General features: G+C 42.0%; 1 protein-coding gene across 3 annotated transcripts in view; it reads right to left on the reverse strand.

Annotated features, from left to right (window-relative positions):
• Positions 1–204: 204 nt before the first annotated feature.
• TRAF5 (TNF receptor associated factor 5) overlaps positions 205–19,129 on the reverse strand; it is a 47,680-nt gene continuing 28,755 nt past the window's right edge. For all 3 annotated transcript variants that reach the window (XM_072733336.1, XM_072733337.1, XM_025982308.2), the window contains 8 exons: positions 16,542–16,643; positions 13,513–13,677; positions 12,796–12,873; positions 12,400–12,474; positions 9,668–9,760; positions 5,501–5,641; positions 3,640–3,808; positions 205–2,606 (listed from right to left, as the gene is read on the reverse strand). In XM_072733336.1, coding sequence (XP_072589437.1) covers positions 2,029–2,606; positions 3,640–3,808; positions 5,501–5,641; positions 9,668–9,760; positions 12,400–12,474; positions 12,796–12,873; positions 13,513–13,677; positions 16,542–16,643 — 1,401 coding nt within the window. In that variant the 3' untranslated portion in view covers positions 205–2,028. The remainder of the gene's footprint in view (positions 2,607–3,639; positions 3,809–5,500; positions 5,642–9,667; positions 9,761–12,399; positions 12,475–12,795; positions 12,874–13,512; positions 13,678–16,541; positions 16,644–19,129) is intronic.

Raw genomic sequence — 19,129 nt, forward strand, 5'->3', positions numbered from 1 at the left:
AAATGTTTAAATATTTCTGATATAGAATAAAAATAACTGCTCAGATCATGAAAGAGGAAGAACAGTTCCACGGATGTACTTCTTTAAAGCAAAAATCACAGCTCTTATTTTTGAGAAAGGAGTGCTTTTTACTCTGGAATACCTTGTTCCGAGATCACTGTATCAATGATGAAGGGATGCTGAGCTAGTAAGCAAACCATGCCGTGAGTTAAGCTTTTTATGTAGAGAAGTTGGTTAGAACAGAAAACCAGTATTTTGATAAATTCATTTAAGAATATTTACCATACCAACTGCTTCAAACTAGTTACAACAATATGATCTTCTACTCCCAATGGGTTGAGCTGCATTAAAAACAATGAAAACAAACATGAGGAACCACCAACTCTGGCTGTGTGAGGGGAACCTATTGACCATTAGTTGGATTCACCAGCAGCTACGGTATGGTTCTTTAGTGTGTTTCCACTGGGAGCTTACTTCTTTGAATTTAAGCCTTTGGGGTGATTTCTGCAATATGAGCCTTTGGCCCTTGAAAATTTTCACAGAAGAGATTCAGAAAGTTCCGATTATGCCAGAAGCCACTGGTATAAAAATCATGTTTCTTCCATCAAATTAAAGTGTTCAGAAGTTGTAAGGTACATGGTCATCACCTGAATGAGCTGCTTTAAGTGGTCCTCAGCCCATGGCACTTTGCCCTTACACTCAAGGGAACCAGCTCAAGTGTGAGTGAACACTCAGGTGCACAACAGTGAAGGAGGGCTCAGGAAAACTGGCTATATTTTTTTTATAAGCTCAGATTTATCAACAGTCATTAGGACTCCTTTTGACTTTAGATATACGTCCTCGTATAGAGATCCACATAGATAGATGCATAAGAATACAGTCACTTCTGTTCTTCACAAAGTACAACTTCAATAAGAAAAGTCACAAGCTTATATAAATGCCCATTTTCATACCAGTTTGTGAATTCAAAAGTTCTCTCAAAAAAGAATGGGAGATCCTGCTTTCAGCAATCAGTTTGGGAGGGGAATACTTCTGATACCATAGGAATAATAATGGTGTTTTCCCTAGCTTTTAAATTTCTCTTACCCATTTATGACATTTTCTCCATCATATGCTAATTCCTGCCCATCCGCACATTAACTTACTATTATTACCAAAATACCTTTAAACTTACCAAATTGAACCTTATGAAACTGTTAATAGTTGACCTTTTCTGATGTATGAAAATAGTCTTTTCACATGGTTGAGCCTAATAAAATATGAACTTTAGTTGGATGGCTATAGCTCTCTCTATATATACACACACACATATATATATACTCTCTCTCTACACACACACACACACACACACACACACACACACACTATGCAGTACTTTCTGTTTACTTCAACGGGGAGAAGGAAAATCTCCCTACATTTCACCAGTTCTAATGCAGCCTTGCAAGACTGTACTTGCTGACTATTGGTGATGTTTAATGAAAATATTTAGAGGTGCAGTAATTTCCACAAATTTAGTATCTGACCAAATAAAGTCTGGTCCAAACTGGACACACTGTCTTTGAAAGTACATGATCCAACTATTTAATCGGGACAGCCTACCGTGAAAGATGGCTTTTGCAGGCTTATGGTTAGGTCTAGAATCAGCAGGCCAAATAATATAATGCTGAAGCATTTTCAATTCTTCCTCTGTGTCCTCAAGAACATTTTGCACAGTGCCTACCCTGAGACATTATGCCAAGCACCAGTAAAACAGATAGGACCCAGACCTTGCTTTCCAGAAACTTAACATCTTTTAAGAGATATAAAAATATAAATAATGAGAGGCTAGTCTAAGTGTCTTAAGTTTCAAACTGGGACCGAGTAAAATATAAAAAGAAGATAGCACTTGAGAAGCTTGAAACTGACTTCAAACACCAGGGGGGCAAACAGCAAAATACCAATGTATACTGAGTTCAAAGTCATCAGGCCATAGGATAATCACAGGTGTCTTCATCCACGGTTCTGGGCCCAACAAGCCAGAAACAGGGACTAGAGGTCCTCCAGGTCAGTTAAATCCACAGCCACTTTTAGGAACACGGTGTCATCTTTAATGTAGGTGTTCTTGGCATTCTCCAAAGTGGAATGAGCCACGAAGCGGGGGCAGCCAGACGCAATATTCATCTCTCCATCGGGTCTTTTAAAGCTACTGCTGCTGGGGTCGGCCTTGAAGGTCTCCATAATATGGTTCTTTTTGCCACTCTGGTCCAAAAGCATCAGGGTCACCCTCTGCCTGAATGGCCACTGCAACAGTGAGTCAAACTCCCCTCGCATCACTACAAAGTAGAGCGACAGGTGTGTCCCTTTCCCGGACCCATCCCCGTTCAGGTACGCTCTGGCACAGAGCCGGTAGCCGCAGCGGCTGGTGTAGAAGGGCTGGCTGAAGATGGACACTGTGTGCCCATCCAGGGCCTCCCTCTTCTTCATCTTATAGTCTGTCACCTTCCAGATGAGCTTTCCGTTATAGCAAGCACCTTCCAGGAGCTTAAAGCGCTCTTCATTTTTATTCAGTTGTGCTTTATGAATATTAATGTGGGCATCGTGTTTATTAGTCTCCCCTTCCAAAACAACTGCAAAGAGAAAAGATTCCATAGGCCTTAAAGTTGTCTTTTGAATTTGCCCAGAGTGGAATTTTGTTATCTGAAGAAAACCAATAAAATTCTGACATCCTAAAGATGAGCTGAATTCATTGTCCACCAATGGACCATTTATATTGTTTTTTTAAAGATTTTATTTATTTATTTGAGACAGCATGAGTAAGCACAAGCAGGGGGAGTGGCAGGGGGAGAAGCAGGCTCTCCACTGAGCAGGAAGCCGGATTTGAGGTTAGATCCCAGGACCTTGGAATCATGACCTGTGTTGAAGGCAGACGCTTAACTGACTGAGCCACCCAGGCGCCCGACCATTTGTATTATTAACTCAATGAATCTCAAGTCTTGGCAAGAGTAGCACCAAAATGTGGCCCCTGGGTGGCTCATCCTGGGATGAAGCCCTGCATCCTGTTCAGCGGGGAGTCTGCTTCTCCCCCTGCTCATGCTCTCCTGCCCACATGTGCTCTCTCTAAGATAAACAAATAAAATCTTAAAAAAAAAAAAAAAAAAGAGTAGTAACAAGAAAACCCAAATGAACTCTTGAACTGAAGCTCCCCGAAGTGTAGTGAAGACACAAAACATTTCACTAGTGTGCATTAGCATGGTGAGCCCCATTATTTAATATCTGGAATGCTTTAAACAGCCAAACCCTTTTCTATTTTTTCTGTACTTAAAACGGTGTTTCCACCACATCTCTCTCTTAGCTTTTTCATTATTTTCCACTCTCCTTAAAAACCACCACTCCCTGTTTCTGGAATCTCTTGGCCCATTTCCACACCTTGCCTGTTCCAGGCCCCGCTCATTGCCCTCCATCACTTTTCCCCCAAGTGGCCAGAATCTCATGCTGTTCTGATTCACAAATACCAGATTCAACCACTGTTTTTTTTTTTTTTTTTTTTTCAACCACTGTTTATCCTGGACGGCTGCTACTCTTTTTGGCCAGGTGTTTTGCTTGTTCCATAAACATGCAGACAGCAGAGTCACCAAAAGAGAAGCAAAATATGAGACATACCTAGTCTTTGATCATTGGTTTCTAGCAGAGTAATTTTCTGTTTCACTGTATCAATCGCTTCCACCAGAGGCCTCAGATCAAATTTATTTTGTTGCTGGTTAGCCATTTGTAATAACTGGCGCACTTGAGCTTCTAGCCAAGCCGACTTGTCAATGTGATTGGCAAGAACCTTTCAGTACGACATGGATCATAGTTTCAAAAAACAATTGTTACTATCTTAGTAATTCACTGAGAGTAAATTTTTTCAACTCAAACATTGCACATTTAATTAGTCAATTAATGAAATGAAATGAAAAATGCACGATCCGGAAGAGAAAATTCAGTGAGGATGAGAGAGAGATGAGCCACCAAATATCCTTCTCCTCCTCCCAATCCCAGCTCCTGTTCCAAATCTTTGAATTTCTCTTCATTTGACTTTTACTCCACCCTCACCTTCTCTCCATTTGGTTCTCTATCCTCATACCCATCTTTATATCTCTATTCTCCTGTTGTCTCTCCTCTTGCCTTATAACTTCCTTCTCAGAGGCTACTCTCCTGATCCACTCCTGCTCTGCTAGAAAGCACAGAATGAGCTGGAAGTGGACCCACCCGTTCCGGCCTGAGCACTACAGGTGGTACAGAAGTGCCCTGAGGCAAGGCCTAAATTTTGATTGCTCTCCTTAGATGGAAGAGATTAAATAAAACCAGACCTATATTTCTCCTCCATCCTTGCCACTCAGTACCTCTGACGAGTTTCTGTGTTAGGAAAAGATCAGAATTGAGATAGTAACATATGATGGATTTCTTTTTTTTTTCTACACACACACAGACACACACACGCAGCGTGCTAACAAAGTACGGAAATTATATGGCCTCCATTTTTCTGGGAGAGTCTACATTTCAAAAATACTACCCATGCCACATTTCTTAAAATCTTTTTCACAATAAATTTTATTTTATTTTTTTCACAATAAATTTTTTTAAAGTAAGCAAATTCAAAAAAAAAAAGAAAAAGAAATAAAGTAAGCAAATTCAGCAAGATCACATGGCACAAGGGCCATATAAAACCCAGCTGTATTTTTTTTTAATTTTTTTTTTTATTTATTTATGATAGTCACAGAGAGAGAGAGAGAGGCAGAGATACAGGCAGAGGGAGAAGCAGGCTCCATGCACCGGGAGCCCGACGTGGGACTCGATCCCGGGTCTCCAGGATCGCGCCCTGGGCCAAAGGCAGGCGCCAAACCGCTGCGCCACCCAGGGATCCCCTACAATAAATTTTATAATCACAATAAAGACTTCATTAGAAATGTGTTTATGGTTGTTTAACATTCATGATTTGCAAAGTAACTTTTGCTATATTTCAGTGTTGTTTAAAGCATCTGCTTCAGGGAATTAATAGTTTCACTTTGTTGACTGCAAAATGCAGAACTATGGATACTCTCAATGAATCCGACATCAAGGGACTAATATTGATCCAACATTAATTACAACCCTAATTGCCATAAATCATGTAAAAGTATTAGATCAATGTTACATGTACTGATCGTTAAATGTTGGGGTTCGGTAAAAGAAGATCTTCATTCTTATGAAACACATACCAAAGTGTGTAGGGGTAAAGGGCCCTAATATATACAGCTTACTCTCAAATGGTTCAGAAAGAACACCCACGCACATACAGCAACAGAGAGAGAGAGAGAGATGGGACAAAATACTGACAATGAGTGAATCTGGGTGGAGAATGCATAGGTATTTTAAAGCACTATCTTGTTCTTTTAGCTTTTGTTTACATTTGAAATTATCTCCACTTAACAAGTTGTAAGAAAAACCCTGGCCGCCAGTTGAAAGCTAAATCTTGGCTATGAGTAGAGACGCCATTTCTCACCTGGATGTTTGAGAGGAAGCTTCCATTTTTGCCAAACAGCTGTGCAAACTGCTTGAACTCCTTTTCGAATTTCTTTACAGTTTCTGCTAGCTGCTGGATTTTACTTTCTTTCTGCTCTAGGCTCTTATATAAATCAGAAATCTAGTAACAGGAATGCGAATGAGATCATTTAAATGCATGTATACACGTTAAAATAATTTAAATATAGGTCTAGGAAAATATGGTGTTTCCAGAAAAATATATACACACATATACATTTACCAGTGGGTTCCTATATAATATTTACCAGTGGGTTCCTATATAATATTTGCAGGGGTTTCCGAAAACAAAACAAAACAAAAACCAGAGCCACAGATTTCTCATCAGCCTTTTCTATACTTAACCTGCCTTATGATGGTTCAGCTAATGATAGTGGACATCACTTGACTAAATTCACTGAACTGGTTCTCTTCATTCATTCAGCACGCACTTAGTAACCACAGAGTACTGATCAGCGCACCACAACAGATGCTATCTGCACACTATCGATAGTAATAGCTGAAATTTGCTGAATGTGTCATACCCTTCTACTCATTAGCTCTTTTAATCCTCAAAGAACCCTATGAGTTGGGTATGACTATCAGCCCATTTTACAGATAAGGAGGCAGAGAGTTTAAGTAACCTGCCAGCGTACAGTTAGCTCAGCAAGTGGCACGCAAAACTTGTTATGCTCTTAGAATCTGTAACGTATTTGAAGGAAATAACCAGAAACCCTAATGTGAGCCTAGATGGCTCTTCTCTTATGATCCATACTTACCAACTTTAAATTCTAATATACAACAAAACAACTCATATCCACTTTTCATTTCATCTCATTTCATTTCAACACTTTGTTTTAGCCTTCATTACGTCTCACCTGGACTGTGACAACAGCTTCCCTACTGGTCCTACACCATCCCTCACACTCCCACCAGAACTGAAGCTCTATGGGACCTGGGATGCGGGTCCCACAGGCCACTGTAACCCCAGGAACTGGTCTGGTGCCTGGCATCAGCAGGTGTTTGATAAATATTTGTTGGATGACTGTATGAATGAATGATGCTCTTTCTTTGTCTTGTTTGCCCCTAATTCATCCTCCATGCTGTACCCAGAGTAATATGAAGACACAAATCTGGTCTTATCACGCCCCCCCCTTACTTAACCATCCTTAGTGGACTCCTTTTTACAAACCCCACTGGGCCCTACATGATCTTCCCCTGGCTACCTTTTTAGCCTCCTGGCCACTGACATCCCACGTGTGCCCTGCCCAGCAAGACCACACTTTTCTTGTCCGCTGGGACCTGCTTTCTGAGACACTTCCTCCTCTATTGAGAAACCACCACTTTCTTTCTCTCAGAAATATTTCCTCACCAGTACTACCTACCTAGGTCGTCTCTCAAGTTCCAAGACCCTCCTGACCCCACTTGAGTGTTTAACTTACCCTCATTATTCCTAAAGCTTTTGGGGGGTTGTTTGGGTCTTTTTCCTCTACTAACTTTTTGAGGCCACATCTCACTTATTTCTGCAGCCCCAAAGCCCAGCACAGTGTCTGGCACCCAAAGGGCATTTGATACATGTCATATAAATGAATATACAAATGCCTGCAACAACCATGTGATCTCTGGGCCCAGAAACTTCCATTTAGACCCTGAGAGAGCTGACTTCCCCCTACAGGGCAGACCCATCTCCCTGATGGAAAGCAAACCTTGGTGTCTCCTCTCCCCACCCTCTCCTCTCCCCTGTTCCTGTTCCGGCAGTGCCTAGCTCAGGTCATAACTACCATGTTCTTTGCCTTCTAGACTTGTAGCTTGCATCCCGACCTCTGAGTGTCTCTCGATGCCCTCTCCATCCCCACAGATACGGCCTTGGCTGAGCTTCACCATCACCTCCAGCACCACCAGCCCCCAGTACCTTGCCTACTTCACCTAATACTCAACTGCTTAGTATGTTGGCTCCAGCTAACAGCTTAAGTATATTAGCTCACGTAACCCTCACCACAACCCCATTTTATGAATGAGGAAACAGGGAAGAGAGAGGTTAAGTATCTTGTCCAAACCCATACGGAGAGTGTAGAGCCAGGTCTCGAAACCAGGCATTCTGGCTCTGGAGCTCTCACTCATCAATTGCGAGGCCCTCCTGCCACCTTGTCTAGTTAAGTACAACGTCCTTCTGCCTGGTTCCCCCGTCCTCATGCTCTTCTCTCCCTCTATCCATCTTCCATGCTGCCACCAGCTGTCTTATCTTTTTTTTAAAGATTGCATTTATTTATTTGAGAAATGGGGGAGGGACAGAAGGAGAAGGAGAAGCAGACTCCCCACTGAGCAGGGGGCCCAACGTGAGGCTCGATCCCAGGACCCTGGGATCCTGACCTGAGCCAGTCAGATGCTTAACTGACTGAGCCACCCAGGTGCCTTGCAGCTGTCTTACTTTTTAAAGCCAAACAATTAGTTGGCCACGTACTGGTCCTTGCCCACCCCTAGTGTCCAAAAGTTCACCTTATGCCACCTTGCATTTATGAAAGACCTTTGTTGGGACCTGTTTTCACTAACCAAAAGAAATCAAAGAGGAGTTTCACTTTTATGGAATGGTAACTGCTCCTTTGCTTTACACCACTTCGGCTTCTGAAAAGTTTCATAGGGTTGCTCTACTTTCCCCTAGTGGAGGGGGAAACTTGTGTTTTCCTATTTCAAAACCTCCATGAGCTCCCTTTTACTGACAAACAGTAATTCAAACTTTGGCTCTTAAATCCTTTCTGAAACAAGGGAGAATATGAATGAATAAAATTAAATAATTGAATGTATAGCATCTGCAGCTCCTTAGCTTACATGGAGGGCCACTGCAATGTGGATCGAGCATAGCAGTCTCCAGCACTCCCCTGTCACACTCAGGAGCCCCACCATCCCCAAGCCCCTGTTCCTTGAACCATTGGCCTTCCTCGTTACCTCCCTGTCTTGGCACAAGTTTTCCTTTTCTGCAACGTCCTCTTTCCACAACATTTAAGCTGACACATCTTCTCTTCCTTCAATGCAAAGCTCGAATGTGCTCCCTTGGAGAACCTTCCCCAACATCCACTGCCTCTGCACCCCAGACTGAGCCATAGCATGTTCTATAGCACAGTTAACTTCTTGATTTGCATTTTCGTGAAATCTTCAAGGGCAGAAGCTGTGTCTTCCTCCACTCAGAGCCCCTAGCAACGAACCTCATATCTAACATACAGCAGGTGTTTGTGAATGAACAAATGGATAGATGGGTGAGGTGAGTGGTACAGAAAGAACTCGGGAATCGTTACGAGGCAGTGTGCCCTCTACCAACGTTACAGTTTAATTGGTCTTCCCAATTTTCTTCAGGGTCTGCCCTTGGAACTCACACATCTCCTTTAATATGGAATCAGATGTCATAAAATAATTGGCAATAATCGCATTCAGCTCCCTCTCTTCCTGACATGCGCTTGAGAAGTCTGATCCTCTGAGATGTTCTAATAAAATAATTAACTTTCATAATAATTACTCAACAGAATCAGCATTTATTGAGGTCCATTATGAATATTCCAGGGATTATGGCAGGCATCTGTACACACAATTTGAGTCACTTGATAATCACAACTCAGTGAAATAAATACATATGTATGCATTTATCAGGCTGCAAATTTTCTCACAGGCAGGAGTTAAGACTTACAACAAAATATGTAAAACCCACAGTGCCTAGAACAGATAGTCAACTATTGTTTCAGAGTAACATTAGTCTAATTCAAAAACATCGAACACCTACTTGTCACCTGCCAGGTGCCAAATATTAACCAGAAGGTGTGTGGCTAGGCTGCAGAGAGGCAGTGTGGTATTTTGTGGGGAGCACTGGGCTGAGAATCAGGGGACATGTGTTTGAGATTAAATCCTGCCACTTACAAACATCAAAATTTCTTTGAGCTTAGTCAACTTCATCTGTGGAAGGAGAGGGTTGGACCCCAAAATCTCAAAGACACCTTCTGGTTCTAATGTTCTATAATCCTATGAATCTGCCTGGCTGCTTAGTAGAAAAACATCTACCTCCACTCGACTTGTACTGAAACAGAGGAGAATATAAAACTACCAACAATTACCAATCCCAGCAATTGTGCTGCCTCCCTTTACATTGGAAACCATGAATACTTACCTGTTCTTCTAATTGTAAGTTCTTCTCTAAAACCAGAAGCATGTGGTCCCGTAATGCTGAATGTTCATGCTCCTGCAGGCTCCCCCGTTTATCCTTCAATATGAAGACAAAAGCAAGTCAGGTTTTTTTTGAAAGGCTCCAAAAATAAGGGTGGTGGTGAGATGTTCTGCTAACGCAGAACTGTAACAACTCTGCTTACTCGTCTAAAGGCGGGTTGCAGGAAAAATAGCCCTCCCAGTCCACAAGACAATTTTAAACTTACAGTAACAGAGAATCGGGCCACTGTCAAAATTCTCAACACAGATTTCTGTGTGCTGGGAATCTAGGACTGTGGGGTAAGTGCAGTTATCATCTCTCAGCTATTCTCACATAAAATCTATCTCCTCAGTGGATTAGCTTCAGATCAATGTCAAGCCTAGGTTAGTTCTCTCTCCTACTGAGCACACATCTCCATGCTGCCTTCTATCGAAGGCCAAAGGTATACAACCTGATGGTAATTCCAGCCAATGCATATTTGTTGCCCTCAAAATCAAAGAATATGTTTGCAAGAATAAAGGGTAACTACCTTCTCTAGTAATTAAAATATTGTGCACTGAAAAAGTAAATACTATCCATTTTGCAGCCAAGATGATCACTGGTTTGATACTGAAATACTATGTACTCTTCACTGACTTTTTAAAAAGGCTTCTCACAATATAAATTATTTTTTCAAATATGTTTTTAAAATAAGATAAATATATGCTTCCCCTTTTCTCCATCACTACCCCTAATTCCCTAGTCTCACCAGAATCAGTGAAGATATATATATACATTTTTAATCACTGAGATAATAACAATATTCAATTTTGAAAAATATTCTTATTCTTTTTATCAGATGTATGATATTCCAAAATATAAATATATACAATTATATAGTCAGCACTTTAGTGATGGGCTTACAGGCTTTTAGTTTTTTGTTTTCTTTTGCTATATAAACATCTTTGAGTTTATTTGTATATGTATATGTGTAAAATAATAAACATCTTTGAGTGTACTTGTATATGTATATAATCATTGAATACTTATGAAAGAATTTTTTGAAAATAAAGACATTTTTATTTAATTTAATTTTTTTCAGTAAGCAATATGCCAAACATGGAGCTTGAGCTCCACAACCCTGACTGGGCCAGCCAAGCACCCCTCACTTTTCATAGATATAACCAAACTGCCTGCAAAAAAAAAAAAAAAAAAGGATATTATAAATTGTTTTAATCTAGTCAAATTGATGGTGAAAGTTACATTTCTTGTTATAATTTACGATTATTTAGGAGTTAGATGGAGTGTCTTTTTTTTACATCTATTAGCCAACTGAATTTTTTCTGGACTACTCATATATTCCTTTGCCTATTTTTCTCTTGAGTTGGATAAGCTATTTACATTCTTTGTATATTAAGGAAAATACCTTTTTTATCTTGTCATATGTTGGAGATAATTACCTCCAGTTTGTGGTTTGCCATTTGACTTTATTTATGGTATTTTTAGAAATCATATAAAAGTTTCAAATATTTGTGGTTAAACATCAAAATCATAACTCTGGTTTTGTGTTAGTTATCTAAGAAAGACCTTTCTTTCAAGAATAAAAAAAAAACACTCTTTCTTCTAGTATTTTTATGATTTAAAAAAAACTTATTTGAAGTAATTTTAGATGTACATAAAGTGTGAAATAACACAGTGCATGATAAATCTTAATGCCTAAAACTTTGATCCATCTGGAATCTGTTAAAATGAGGTAGGAATCAAACTTTCCTTTTCTTTTTTTTTTTTTAATTATTTATTTATGATAGTCACAGAGAGAGAGAGAGAGAGAGGCAGAGACACAGGCAGAGGGAGAATCAGGCTCCATGCACCAGGAGCCCGACGTGGGATTCGATCCCGGTTCTCCAGGATCGCGCCCTGGCCAAAGGCAGGCGCCAAACCGCTGCACCACCCAGGGATCCCCAAACTTTCCTTTTCTTTTAAATTTATTTTATACAATTTATTGAATAATATTTTTAAAGGTAAAATACACTTTAAAACATGATTTCAAATCAATTCTGTTTCAAAATACTTGGTGATAGACCAGGGCATCATAAAACCAAGATTTATAATCATCAGAAGAATAACTCCGGAAAGTCTCAAAATCTGATAGAGGCAGTGGAATCTGAATTAGAAAAACCACCATGATGGTTAATTGTATGTGTCAGCTCGGCTGGGCTACGGCACCCAGTTGTTTAGTCAAAACAAATCTAGATGTTGCTGTGAAGGTATTTTGTAGATGTGATTAACATTTACAATGAGTTGACCGAGGAAAGCAGGTTACTCCCTACATAATTTGGTAGAGCCTCATTCAACCAGCTAAAGGCCTCAAGAGCAAAGAAGGTTTCCTAAAGAAGAAGCACTTTTCCCTTTTCCCCAGGATTATAACCTAGGAGCTCCAGCCTGCTGGCCTGCCCTGCAAAGAATCCGATTCGCCAGCCCCCTCAATCACGAAAGCTAATTTCTTAAAATAAATTTCTATCTATCTCCCTGTAGGTATAGATCTCCTATTGATTCTGCGTCTCTGGAGAACCCTGACTGATAACATTGCCAGTCTTAAAGTTCCCCAAAGTGAATGTTCTTCTGCATCGTGAAGAATGGACTCAATGTAGTAAAATAAACCTGCCGAATGAATAATACAGTGGAACGTGGAGGTAGAAACAAAAGGCATTCCCTACCTTGACAGTACAGCCATAGTGCTTAAAAGGACAGTCTTGTTCAGCCTCGGGACACACTGTGAGATGTTCATCCACCTACAAAACAAAAAAGACAAAAATTCATCACCAATTCTCTCCAGTTGCCTGATAGACCTGCAGCATGCAGGGAACCCAGGGGGGCTTGGAGACAAAGGGTGGGAGCAGACAGGGAAAAGCCATGCTGAGGCCTGGCGGAGGAAGAGCTACGTAAAAACGGAGAATTCTCAGGGAAGAGGAGAGGGGACGCAGAGACGTGGTTATCGTGGGTGTTATTCAAACCTTGGGCCTCAGCCTGTGGGAGTTTATCAAACACACACCACCGTGGTTACTGAAACTTTATCTTACATAAAATCTACTAAGAGAATCATTTACAGTTACCTCAGTTCTTGGAATAATCTGCGAGCACTTGTTAGGACAAGGTACCGGGTACTCAGGACACAAGTTTTCCTCATGATTCTGAGACAGAGAAAGTATGATGAAACAGAGCCAAACCCTGCCTCCAAAGGCTCCCTTCTATGGTCTCTGGGGATCTATGTTATGTGGCTTGCCCTCTACAGGAAGGGACAGCCTAGTTCCAAGGACAAAAGATGGCTGCTTTCTTCACATCGATTCAATTCGATTTTCCAATCATTCCAAAAGAAGGTCAGAGGGCCCAGGACTCACAGAGGGCCGACTCTGGGAGTTATCAGTATGGCTCCTTCGGTACACGCAAAGGGTACCCCGTAGTCTCTTTGTCTGCCTACGTCCTCCCACTCCAGTTAGATCATAGCACCCCGAGGACACAGGATCATCACCCCCTAGTGACCCAGCACCTAGCATCGCTCCTTGCACACTCACACTTAGTGGGCCCTCAAACAATGCTTTCGCCAATGGTAAACGAGTAGAGAAGATGAGTTTTTTTTTTTTTTTTTTTTTTTTTTTTGAAGATTAGCTTTTGACAGAACTCTCAGATAATTCTTTAGACCTATTTCTGGGCAAAATAAAATCAGTCATGGCCTGATTCCTGTGACCACTTGGGTAGAATTTAGCCCCATTAAGATGATTCGCCTCTCATTCTTTCAATCTCTCTTTTTTTTTTTTTTTTTTTTTTTTTACCTGTAGATGGATTACCACCACATCTTTTTTGCAATAAAGGCATCTTTCCTCCCGGAACTGGCAAGATGTGCTCACATGTTCTTTCAAATCTTTCCGCAGGACTGGCTCCTGACAGTCCTCGTTAGAACACTGCACAGCTTGAAAGGGGCAGTGCTGGAGGTGGTCCTGCAACGGAAGAAAACAGGCCAGTGGGCCCCACTGACCAGGGCGGGAGGGGGAGCCAGCGGGAAGCCTAGAAGGTGGGGGGGCCCTGGGAGTAGCTGGGGGGACGGGGCTGCACAGACAGACCTGCGTGACCAGAGTTAGGAGGACAGGAAGACGGCTGAAGGAGGAAGCATGCTGCGTCTCTTTCAGATCATCCAGGACCCTGCTCCCATTCGCACATTAGTTCCTCAATATTGCCCTTCGGCTGGCTGAGGGATCTACCAGTTCTCCAAGGGCATTTGGGATTTCTTTTTTGCATCCCCGGTGCCAAGTCCTGATCTCTGCATGACAGGCAGCAAAAGCCAGGGCAGAGGGGGCTGAGGGAAGAGCAGGGCATGTCCCAAGTAGAGGAAGGAAGGGAAAGGGTTAAACAGAGAAAGGGGACAGAATGGGAACTGTTCCAGAAGTAGCCGAGGAAAGCAGACAGAAATAAATACAGGATCCCAGGCCACAGGGAAGCTGGGAATGGTCAGACCTGTAGTCAGAACATGTTCTTCACCAGAATATGAGACAATGATGACATGGACAGTGCTCATTCTGGTATTGTTCATGGTATAGATTTTTATTTTTTAAAAAAGATTTGAGAGAAAGAGTGCAGAATGAGAGAGAGAGGACGCGCACGTACACACACACATACACACATGAGTAGGGGAAGCAGCAGAAGAGGGAGAAGCAGACTCCCCACTGTGCAGGGAGCCCCATGTAGGGCTTGTTCCCCAGGACCCCGAGATCACGACCTGAGTCGAAGATGGACACTTAACTGGCTGAGCCACCCAGGCGCCCCCATGTATAGATTCTTAAAAGCAGGAGATATATCTTTTTGGGTTTTTTTTTTAACTGATTTTATTTATTTATTTATTTATTTATTTTTAATAATAAATTTATTTTTTATTGGTGTTCAATTTGCCAACATACAGAATAACACCCAGTGCTCATCCCGTCAAGTGCTCCCCTCAGTGCCTGTCACCCATTCACCCCCACCCCCCGCCCTCCTCCCCTTCCACCACCCCTAGTTCGTTTCCCAGAGTTAGGAGTCTTTATGTTCTGTCTCCCTTTCTGATATTTCCCACACATTTCTTCTCCCTTCCCTTCTATTCCCTTTCACTATTATTTATATTCCCCAAATGAATGAGAACATATAATGTTTGTCCTTCTCCGACTGACTCATTTCACGCAGCAGCAGGAGACATATCTTAATAAAACCTCTGGATCACTGCAAGTTTTTGTGATGCTAACAAGTCATCAAAACCCTAGTGAGTCTGTCCCCTGCGAGATCCCCTAAAACACAGCTGGTCTGTTGTTTTTGTAAATAAGGTTTTTCTGGAGAACAGCCACATCCACTTGTTTACACACTGCTGGGAGGAGGGGGGGGATGCGCTGCTTTCCCTCTGAAAGGGAAGAGCTGGGTTGAGTGGCTGATACAGAGACTGTATGGCCTGCAAAACCTAAACATTTTACTAACTGGCTTTTGGCAGAAACAGTTTGCTGATCCCGTCCTGAAGGGGAGAAGATGCAACCAGTTTTGCTGTAGGAGATAAATAAACATTTTTGCTACTCTCCTTTGCTTCTAATAATAAGAAACAAAGAGCGACTACTGAAATCCTCATTTTCTCCAAAATTCGCTGCTCCTGCTACCTCTCCACTGTCACTGAAACAGTCACCACTCATCACAATTCCGATATCTTGGAGAACCTACACCTCACCTGCAAGCCAGGGTGCAGGTAGGAGACAGGAGCGAGGGAAACACAGAAGAAACAGGTGAAAAGAAACCAGCCACTGTTCTCTAGAAGCTAATGATCTGGTCACAAAAGCTGACGGCTGGATGGTCAATTGGAGCCTCATTTCTTGCTCAGCCTTAATGACCACAAAGCTGGAAAAGATGCCCCCGCTCTAGGGCCTGACTATCAAAACACGAGAAAGTTCAGTGAACCTCCAGAAAAATCTTGGGGTTAATGAGGAAACCATATACATGTTTAGAAGCTCAGTGTCTGGGAGGTTTGGAGGCAAGGTGGAGAAAAGGCTGAATCACCTGAAATGTGCTCCAAAATGTGTGGGTAGAAGAAGAACATTTCAGCAGCCTCCAAGCCATTCTCTGGAAGCCAGAGATGCCTGCTTCTTATTCCTACACAGTGTGATCATACCTGATATGGGCCTGCTGTGGCAAAGCCCCGTTGCTCCATTTCCAGTTTGGCACCGACCAAGCTTCCTGCTTCCCCAGCAGGATGGAAGAACCAGGTAGGGCAGTTTCATGTGAAAGTAACTCCCCTTCACTCCCCCTACACACACATCGTGTGTTTGCAGCTCGTACCAATGCTTCGCCTTTAAACCACATCCTAGCTCTGTGTTGGTCTGCAATTATATGCCTCAGATCATAAACTAAGAGGCCAGGACCCATAGCTGCTGGGAAACACCCACCCACCACCCACCAATACTTTCGGGCAGAGACCCTTGCAATCGTGTCTTTCTGCAGCCTGCCCTGGCTCCCACCCTAGGGATCCCAAATACTTCACAGTTCCCCACAAATGACATGTCCTTTTGCCCCGCATGTCCCACATCTTCTCTTTTGGATCACTGACCCCTAACCCACAATTTAGGTCTAATACATATAGTATGGCCTTCATGCGTTCGATACGAAATGGACCTGTTCACGCGCACCTTAGCCCTTGGTGTGCTGTACTGCAGCCAAATATATTGCTAGACAGGAGTTCTCTGAGGGCAACCCAATGAACCCATCACGCCTAGCCCAGTAATTGTCCCATAAAGGTGTTCAATACACGTCACTGGAAAAATGGCAAAGGGAAATATTGGTTATGAGTAATACCGACCTGGTATCGTCCCAAAATAATCTTGGCATTACATCCAGGAGCATTTTTGCAATACACATATAAATTGAGGACTTCCCTTTTGCAGCAATTGTCTTTAAACACCTAAAAGAGAAACAAAATAGGTCTCCTACATGCCACAGCTTCAGAGCGATGTCAATAAACTATTACCGATTTCGTCTTCAAATATAATCTCAAAAGTCAGGTGGAAACTTCCAGACAGTGGTTGGAATGGAAACATCAGATTCAGCACCATAAAAGAAAAGGCCTTCTCAGATACAAATTTCCGACAGGCCACTAAACACACAAGTCAGGAAATTCAGTGCTCAGTGCTGTAGGCTGCAGGAGAATCTCGTGGTGCACTTGACCTCATAGGCTCAAAAGGTCAGAAGGGAGGCTGTGGATGAAGGTGACGCTTTCAGCTTCCTGTCATAGTGTAAAGTTTGTATTAGTCATCAGGTAGTGTCACTGAAGCTGTGCTGACCTGCTATTTCAGCACACACCAGGGGTTGGCAAACTTTCTCCATAAAGGGTCAGACAGTATTTTCAGCTTTGCAGGCTACTGTGCAACCTTTTCTTTTGCAACTTACTCAGCTCTGCTGTACACCATACTTAAACCAACGTACATGGCTACGTTCCAATAAAATGTTATTTACAGACACTGAAAGGTAAATTTCACGTAATTTTTGCTTGTCACAAAACATTATTCCCTTCTTGATTTTTAAAATAAGGGTCTTTTTTTTTGTTTTGAAATGGTTTAAAGACTCAACAAGAAGTTGCAAAAATAGTACAGAGTTCCTATGCACCCTTCTTTGTATTTTTTTCCAATGATTTGTAAGAAAACCATTCTTAGCTCACAGGCCATAAAAAAACAGGTGGCGGGCTGGATTTGTCCCTCCAAATCTCATGTTGTAGTACGCCAACCCCTGATCTAGTGGGTGAGGCACATACAAACACACCACTGTCCTCTGCGAGGTGTTTGCAAAACACAACACAAGAGCATAGAGAAGGAGCATGTACATCAGACCAGGTGCTCAGGGAGCTTCCTGGAGGAGGTGACGCTTGAACATCCTGTAATAGAATTGTAAAGGAAGAAAACTGAGCTTAAAAGGAAGTTTTAAGGGAGGGGTGCTCGAGTGGCTCAGTCAGCTGTGTCTGGCTTTTGATTTTGGCTCAGGTCTTGATCTCAGGCTCATGAAATCAAGCCTCATGTCGGGCTTATGCTTAGCGTGGAGCCTGCTTAAGATTCTCTCTCTGCCTCTGTTCCTCCCCCATCGCTAAAAAGAGAAGAAAAAAAACCCTACAGAAGTTTTAAGGGAGAAAATCTTCAGGTTAGATAACAGTTTCTTAGATGCAACATTAAAAGAACAAGGAACCTAAACAAACAGACAAGTAAGACCTCATCAAAACAGAAAGCTTTCATGCTTCAAAGGACACCATCAAGAGAGAGAAAAGACAACCCACAGGAGGTGCCTGGGTGGCTCAGTTGGTTAAGCGTCAGCTTTCAGCTCAGGTCATGATCCTGGGATCCTGGGATCAAGCCCTGGCTCAGGCTCTCGGCTCAGTGGGGACCTGCTTCTCCCTCTCCCTCTGCATCTCCCTGCTCCTTCTCTCTCTCTTGCTGATACACTCTCTCAAATAAATGAAATCTTAAAAAAAAAAAAAAGAACCCACAGAATGGGAAGAAAAATATTTGTAAATCATATATCTGGTAAGAGTCTTGTATCTAGACTATATAAAGAACTCTTAAAACTCAAGAATAAGAAACCAATAATACACTTAAAAATGGGCAAAGAAACTGAATAGGCATGTCTACCAGAAGATATACAAATGCACAAACACATGAAAAGATGCTCCATATCATTAATCATTAGGGAAACGCAAATCGAAACAGGTGCCCACTGGAAAGAGTATAATAAAAAAGATGGACAGTAACAGCTTTTGACAAGGATCTAAAGACATTAGAACTCTCATACCCTGCTGGTTGGAATGTAAAAGGGTGCAGCTGCTTTGGAAAACAGTCTGACAGTTCCTCAGAATGTTACACCTAGAGTTCCCATTATGACCCTAAATAGAATTATGTGACCCAGTAATCCCACTCCTAGGTGTATACCCAAGAAATACGTACACTATACAAATAAAATTTATGGCATATGAATTATATATCAATAAAGCTATTGTTAGACATAATAATGATAGAAGGAAGTTTTAGGAATTGACTAGAGGAGAAAGTGAATTCCAAGAAATAGGGTGTTTCAATTCTCCAAGCAATTCAGTGTACCTGGAGCCAGTGTAGTAAGGGGGTAAGAAGAGAGCAGAGTAAAAATTTAGGGGGTGGGGGTCAATAAAGACCCAAACGAGACTCTGAAACAGTGGTAGGAGTGGGATTTGACCTGACCCCACAGCAGAGAAGTGTGGACTCTAAGAAAGGCCCCCTCTCCCACTCTACTGCTCCAACCTCTATGTCCAATTCAATTCAGGCACTGGCTTCTCCATCACCCAGACAGCTGCTAAACAAAGGGGTGATTTTCTTTTTTCTTTTTTTTTTTTTAAAGATTTTATTTATTTATTCATGAGGGATACAGAGAGAG

The sequence above is a fragment of the Vulpes vulpes genome, chromosome 13 (assembly GCF_048418805.1).
Source record: "Vulpes vulpes isolate BD-2025 chromosome 13, VulVul3, whole genome shotgun sequence".
NCBI classification, from domain to species: domain Eukaryota; kingdom Metazoa; phylum Chordata; class Mammalia; order Carnivora; family Canidae; genus Vulpes; species Vulpes vulpes.